This window comes from Emiliania huxleyi, assembly GCF_000372725.1.
Source record: "Emiliania huxleyi CCMP1516 unplaced genomic scaffold EMIHUscaffold_1022, whole genome shotgun sequence".
In the NCBI taxonomy this organism is placed as follows: Eukaryota; Haptophyta; order Isochrysidales; family Noelaerhabdaceae; genus Emiliania; species Emiliania huxleyi.
The window spans coordinates 5,238-12,480 of NW_005202289.1; the positions used below are offsets into that span (position 1 = coordinate 5,238).

The following is a 7,243-nucleotide window of genomic DNA, read 5'->3' on the forward strand; positions in this document are numbered from 1 at the left end:
TTGCTCGGACATTAATGGCTTGGCATTCGTGGCAGGGCGTCCATTTTTGTCTGCTTATCCCGTGCCTGGCCTGTGCGAGTGCGCGTTCGAGGCCGCGGCGGTAGTGGGCGGTCGCGGGCGGGCGCGGGCTGGCGCGGGCGGGCGCGGGCGGGCGCGGGCGGGCGCGGGCGGGCGCGTAGTGCTGCGTAGTGCCGCGTAGTGCCAGCGTGCGCGCACGTGCGCGCGCGTGCGCGCGCGTGCGCGGCGTGCGCGGCGTGCGCGGGCGTGCGCGCGCGTGCGCGGCATGCGCGGCCAGGGCGCAGGCAAGTGCCTGAGGGTATGGGGGTGGGCGCCACCCTGGGGCTACCCATAGCATCGTCGGTTCAGTGATGGGTATCCTCGGTCACGGGTGGTAAACAGATGCAGGGCCTTCCTTCGCCTCCCACGCCCTCACTGTCGTGCGATGTGAGCTTCTTGTTTCTTACAACATGACATGTACATGTATCATCCTATCTGTGAACGTGTTCTCTTCTCTCGAATAATCACTTCGTCCGGGCTTTTTTCTTTTCCCTCAGGCGCCACTTGGCTCGGTCGGGCACGACACCGAAATACGCGACGTCTGGCCGACGCACTATGGATCGCGGGCGCGTATTTACATGACAAGATAAAGGGTGGCTAAGGGCTCTGCCCGCATCCAAGGCGCCCGCATCGCAGACGCGGTACCATTGACAAATCTGCGATATACCCCCACACGAACAAATAGCAAAATCCGAATACCGTGCAGAAACCATGTGATGTGAGCCGTGGACGGCCGTGCAAGCCTTCAGCTGGTGCCAAGACGTTTTACGGGAGCGCTGCAGCAACCAACGCGGCTTGGGGCTACTGCAACACATATGGAGAGCCTCCTGCGTGACCTCGGGGACGCGCGCGACGCCTGTAACAACCTGCCTTTTGACGATGCGCTGCGCGACAAGATAGCTACCGAACTGGATCGCATCATGGCTGCTCCGCCTCTCGAGCGCATGTTGGTGACGAAGCCGCCGGTCAAGAGGTGGGCGGAATTGGTCAGCCGGCAGAAGGATCCGTCCATCAAGACGCGTCGTCAGGCTGCGCTCACCGCCATGCTGCGCGTCGTCGACCGCCTCCCCGCTCGGGGGCCAAGCCAAGGTGCTGCGTACTCGAGTAGCCTTACTGTAGGAACCTTTCATGCTCCAAGGTGACGCAGCCAGCCCCATCCGCCCCCCTTGCACAGACTCTTCCCGCTTGACTGAAACCAGAGGGGTGAGGAACCACCCCGACCCAGTTAATGGCGCGTCGGGGCCAGCGCCTTCAAATGCGCCCCAACCCTCCACTGCTGCCGGCTTTCCGGGCACACGAGGACACAAGGCGGCAACGTCTGCCCACTGTCCGCGCAGGTGTGCGGCGCTCGTCGAGATTGACGGCAGGGCGTTGGGCTCGGCGGCGATGTTGGAGGGTGCGCGTGCGGGTGAGGCGTCCGCGGGTGAGGCGTCCGGCGGTGAGGGAGGGGGCGGGGGCGGCCGGGCCCCGGTGAGCCCCGGGTGAGGCCCGCCCCCCTCCCGTCCCGGGGCTACTGTGATAGGCACATAAGAAAAGACGGTAACGAACCCAGGTGGGGAAACTCCGCGCACCTAGGTAGGGGAAACAGAAGAGTGGTCCTTGCGCGAGGAGAGCTTCACGTTCGGATCGCTCCTCATCGCAAACCCTGTCAGCAGTTTACCCTCGGGTATGTTCGCAAGAGTTACATCTAAAGATATATGGCTCCCCCGTTGTCCGCCGCTTACCCCGTGACCGGCACAATTCGTGGTACCGAGGAGTCTCGAGCTTCAGCTGGTGAACCATCATGCCGCTCTCGGCACAGCAGAAGCGCGAGCGCCGCGCCGCGCAGCGCGCTGCCGAGGCTCAGGACGCGGCTCGCGGGCAGCGCAAGCCGGACGGCGCCGAGCCGGTGCTAGGCCGCCTCCGCTGCGCCTACTTCCTTGCGCGCCGCTGGACGTCGGCCGAGAAGACCGCTTCCCTCTGGGGACCCGACTCCGCGAAGATCGCGCGCGCGTCGTGAGTGGCGGCGCGCGCGCGATCTCCGTTCCCGGGCACGCCGGTCGCAGTGGCATGGGCTCCCAGGCTCAAAAGCGCCCCGTCAACAGCGAGCGAGCGCCGCCGCTGCTCCTCCTCCCGCCGCCGCTCACCGAGACTCGGTGCCGCCGTTCGCCGCCGCCGCCGCCGCCGCCGCCGCCGCCGCCTCGCGCCTTGCCTCCGTCACCGCCGCCCTCCATCTGGCAGCGGCGCGTCCCTCTGATGGCGCGGGCGCCTCGTTCACCGGGGCCTCGCCGCCCCCCCCCCCCCCTCTCGCGCCGCTCCGCTCGTGGCCGCCGCCTCCCCTGTCAATCCCGCCGCCTCCCCTGTCATCCCGCCGCCCGCACCACCGCCGCCACCGCCTCGCGCCTCGCCGCCGCCGCCACCGACCGCCCTCCCCTGCGCCGCTGAGCGCGGTGCAGGGGGTGAGCCCCCGCTGCGCAGCCTCACCGCAGTGCACTGCGCTCTCCGCGCCCCTGACGATTAGTGAGGAGGTGGTGTTGCACAGCATGGAGCTCGGCGAGCGTTTAGCGAGCCCCGCAGCTAGTTATTACATACATAAAAATCGCTTTCCTCCTTCTCTCTCGATGCCGCTCTACCTCGCGATGTGTGTGCCGCCGCACGTGAGTAATAACGTAGTAGCCAACCAACTCCTCTCCCATCTCCCTCCCCTGTTGCGACGCGGCTCTTGCGACGCGGCGAGCGTCACCAGCCCCTGAGCCGCCGCGCAGGGCCCAGTTCAAGACGGGCAAGAAGGGCGCTTGGTCGGGTGAGACAGCGGCGAAGGAGGTGGAGAAGATGGCGGTGTGGCGGAGAGGGTGGTGGCGGAGAGGGTGGCGGCGGCGACGGGGGTGGCGGCGATGGCGGCGGCGGCGACGGCGCTTGGCGGCGAGGGTGGCGGTGGAGAGGGAGGCGGAGGCGAGGGAGGTGGAGGCGAGGGAGGCGGAGGCGAGGGCGGCGGAGGAGAGGGCGGCGGTGGCGAGGGAGGGGGGGGAGAGGGTGGTGGAGGAGATGGCGGTGGAGGAGAGGGCGGCGGCGGCGAAGGAGGTGGAGGAGATGGCGGTGGCGGAGAGGGCGGCAGCGGCGATGGCGGCGGCGGCGACGGTGGAGGCGGAGAGGGTGGCGGCGGAGAGGGTGGCGGCGGAGAGGGAGGTGGAGGAGAGGGGGGTGGTGGAGAGGGCGGCGGCGGCGACGGCGGCGGCGGCGACGGAGGAGGAGGAGAGGGTGGCGGAGGAGAGGGTGGTGGCGGAGAAGGAGGTGGAGGAGTCCTCGAGGAGCAGAGACCTGAGGCAGTGGCGAGAAAGGCGCGCGATGAGTGGAAGAAGAGTTGCAGGTGTGGATGATTGAGTGAGGTGGGCGCGCCGCCGCCGCCATGCTACGAGTGTTCAAGCACATATGCGCTGGCAAAAATCCAGACGCGGTGACATGAACGCCTCGGCAGGTGGCGGCTGCTCACGCCCGTTTGCTCGCGTTGGGCAGCAGCGGGGGCGAGGCTGACCTCAGAGGCTCGTGGCGAACGTCGTCGAAGGAGGCACCTTTCACACTCTTGACTTTGCGAGGGCGGCCGGCACGGCCGCACCACCCCTTACATTATACCTGGAGAGAGAGTACAAGGTGGAGAGAGAGAAAAGTACGTACAAGGTTGAGCGCCACCACAGTCCACGCAGAGGGAGGGAGTCTTTTAGTAGCAGGTTGGGGTAGCGTTCAGTAGTGTTGATGGCAGTGTGTTCACGTAAACGCACAACCCCGGACCCGAAATCGCACAGAGTCACGCAACACGGGGTCCCAGGGAAGGCGAGCAAAAACCTTATCGCGCGCGCTAGACGCCGACTCGGAGGCCGCACCGGTCAGGCGCGCAGCCGGAGAGAGAGGGAGGCGCTCAATCGCCGCACGCGGCGAGCGCCTCCATCATCTCCGCCTCATACGCACCCTCCACCCCCGCGCCCGCGCCTGTAGCGCCCGTGCGCGCGAGGATGGCCTCGCCGGGTGGTGCGGCCGCAGCAGCTATGGCAGCAACCGCAACAGAGGCAGCAACAGCGGCAGAAGCAGCGGCAGCAGCAGCAGCAGCCGCCGTCGCCGTCGCGCGGTCGCTCAGCATCTTGAACGAATGCCCACGATGAGCAGCGAGGCGAGGAATATCTCCTCGCTGCCGATCGTCGGCCCGATAAACTGCATCTTGAACATCTCCAATAACACGAGCGTAGCGGGAAGAAAGTGGTAGCTCACAGCTCGCTGTAGATGTCAGTGTGTTTCACAAGAGAAGCGAATGCGTACTCTTGTTTAGTAAGGTTCGAAAAACGGGTATGTTCGTAAGAGCCACATGCACTGAAAAAGAACCTTGTTCGGAGTGTGCGCCCGATATTATTAGCGCCGCCGATTAAACGTTCATTCGAGTTGATGAGGTCGCGCCGAATTCGCCTTGGGCTCGCCGCGTGAGGAGCTCGTGAGCTCTGCAGGGCAGCCTGTCCCTCATTGGGCACGCGGCACCGACGGACGCGGCACGGCCGTGGAGCCCGCATCGCCGAGCCACAGACAGTAGGGTCGCGACGTACCTGCATCAGCCGTCGCGCCGACAGGAAGGAGCTCAGGCGTCGCCGAGCAAAGACGCCGTTCCTTTTTCCCGTTCGCGCGGGTTTCCGTGGCGCATCCCAGCATCCTCGCCCGAGCTCTTTGCGCGCCGCGCGACCACTCTCGGTGTCTCGGGCAGCCTGTGATCCGGAGGCCTCCATGCATGCTGGAACTCGCCGCTCGGTCCTCCGTCGCGGATTTGGAGGCCAGAATCGAGGCCGCAGCCCCCCTATAGGGGGGCTGGCCCTCAGGGCCAGCCTTTGAGGGGTGTGTGTGTTGGGGTGTGTGTGTATGTTCGTCATTATGAAGGAGAGCGGGTCAAAAAAGGGCGACTGGGGCTCGGCTCCTTGTTTTGCTAAACAAAGGAAGGTTGATTGTTTACACACACCCCTTTCTCTTTCGAAAACACACACCCCTTCAAGGAGCCGCTGAGGAGAGAATCGTTCAAAAACACACACCCCTTCAAGGAGCCGCTAAGAAGAGTCTCTTTCCAAAACACAGTACACACACCCCTTCAAGGAGCCGCTAAGAAGAGTCTCTTTCCAAAACACAAAGGAGCCGCCAAGGGTGCAGCCTACCGCGCTGGTAGGGGCTATGAGCTAGGGGCTATGAGCTAGGATGTAGGGGGTGGTGGCGCAGAGTGGGATCCCGTCACTCGTGTCGGGCCTTTTCTCGGTCGCTCCTGCTCAGCGTCGGGCTGGCTACATGTTCGCTCGCCGTGGTCACAAGCCATCGAGGAAGCCACCCTACCAGGGCCACAATCGCGTTGCGGATCAGGTTTGTGACCCTGGCGGTGGCGAGCCTTTGGCGCACAGCGTAAGCATGCCAGCACGACTCGCATCAGGGCTGCACCCGTCGCCGAGCACCTCGTGCACTCTACATGGATCGGGTGATGCCACGAGCCCGCTGCGCGGCTGCACCGAGTGGCTCTCTGTGGCAGGGAATGCACTTTTATGCCACATGATGGCGTTGCCTCGCAGCATGCCGAGTGGGCCTTCTGTCTCTGAGGAAGAACCGAAATGCGAATTCGCGCCTTGCCGATCTCCGAGTGGTCAACCGGAGAGGTCTGTGGACACGTGTGCAAGCGAGGCAGCCGCAATCGGCGCGTCTCTGGCATCTGCGTGGTGAGCACCCTGGCGGTATGCGTGCGCAGCAGCCTCAGCGCAGGGCCAGATGACGTGTCCGGTCGGAGGTGGAGCGCTACCAACGGCTCGAGAGGTTCCTCGCGGGTCGAAAATAGCCTTCAGACGCGGTCTCGTCGTTATAAATCGGCCAAACTGGCCCCTCTGACACAAGTTTTGCTTTGGGACGCACCGCAGCACGGCGGAGTCGAGATTCGGCGCGCAAACATCAAAAGTACCACGGTGGGCACGCCTCTTGCTATCCTGAAGCGCGCGTCAAGCCCGCTCGACCGTGAGCTTGCTCAGCGAACAGTTTTTCAACAGACGTTGAGCGACGGGCGTGAACCTCCCACACACTCGCCAACTCCTGACTGAGCAGGCCTAGTACACTGAGAAAAAAAGCGGCGGCGTGAGCTGTGTCACCTGCTCGCCTGTGTCTAGTCGCTCCCAGGGACTAACCCTTGCCCAGCTCCACCCTTGCCCTCATGCGCACCGACAAGCTGCTGTGTGCTCTCTTGCGCGACGACGCGTCGGGCGCCAGCCGGCCCGTCGTGATACTCGAGATCCTCGACGCCGACTTCTTTCAGCTCCGCGCCACGCGCTGCCTCGCCTTTGATCCGCATCGACTCCTTCCCGACCAAGTGCAGGCGGAGCGGTGGCGGAGCGAGTTCACTGCACACGGCCTATGGGAGACATTTGGCGCTGCGGCGAGACAGGCGAATGCCCCGTGCGGGCTGTGTCCGTGTCCCGGCTCTCTCGCAGTTGAGCGCTCGTCCCCGCCTCGTAGATTCACAAGACGGTGTTTGGCACCGACTGCGTCAATCCCGAGGACGACTACAGCACCTACGTCGTGCCTCTCGACGCGGCCGCGGCAGACTTTCCGTGGCGCGACATCGGCCGCCGCAGGAGCAAGGAGACGCGCCGAGGCGAGCAGCACGACGCCGTTTACACGCCGCAACTGGCGCTGACGCCTGTGGCCACCTTTGGCGACGACGAGGGCGAGGAGGCGGGTGAGTACCGCAGCGACGGCGGTTGGATCAGTGTCAGCGCCGGACGGCCGTACGTCCCGCCGCACTTGAGCTTGGAGGAGGCGACCGAGAGGCTTCGCAGACACATGCCCAATGTGCACGCATCCCAAAGCTGCGGCCCCTCTCCCTCCCCGCCCGCCCCGCGCCCCTGCTGCCGCCGCCACGCCCCACGCAGCCACGCCTCACGGTGGGCGCGTCGGGACTAGTCGGATGGCTTCCCGCCCAGTGCGGGGGCCGGCCGCGGGTTTGCGACGCACGCCGTGGAGCGTGGCGGCATCACCGCCCACCGCCCCCTCACCGCCACCCCCTCCCCGTCACCGCCTCCACCCTCCCCTCCCCCGTGACGGACCCTTCTGCGCTCCGCTCCAGGGCCGGTACGTGCCCAAGGTGCGTCCACGAGACCGCTTTCTTCCGGGCGAGAAGATGGAGGGCGAGGAGCTGCGCAAGCGGTACGCG

The 7,243-nt window shown here is 65.6% G+C and overlaps 2 protein-coding genes across 2 annotated transcripts; both read left to right on the forward strand.

Annotated features, from left to right (window-relative positions):
• Nucleotides 1-771: 771 nt before the first annotated feature.
• On the forward strand, nt 772-1,602 carry EMIHUDRAFT_446740 (hypothetical protein). The gene is made up of 2 exons (XM_005793179.1): nt 772-1,146; nt 1,395-1,602. Exons 1-2 carry the CDS (start codon nt 873-875, stop codon nt 1,529-1,531), a joined length of 411 nt encoding a protein of 136 aa, XP_005793236.1. The 5' UTR covers nt 772-872; the 3' UTR covers nt 1,532-1,602.
• Nucleotides 1,603-6,206: 4,604 nt separating this feature from the next.
• On the forward strand, nt 6,207-7,243 carry EMIHUDRAFT_471355 (hypothetical protein; the record flags this gene model as incomplete). The annotated part of the gene is made up of 3 exons (XM_005793180.1): nt 6,207-6,475; nt 6,547-6,882; nt 7,157-7,243. Coding segments are annotated over exons 1-3 (654 nt in total), but the record flags the coding sequence as incomplete, so codon positions are not given.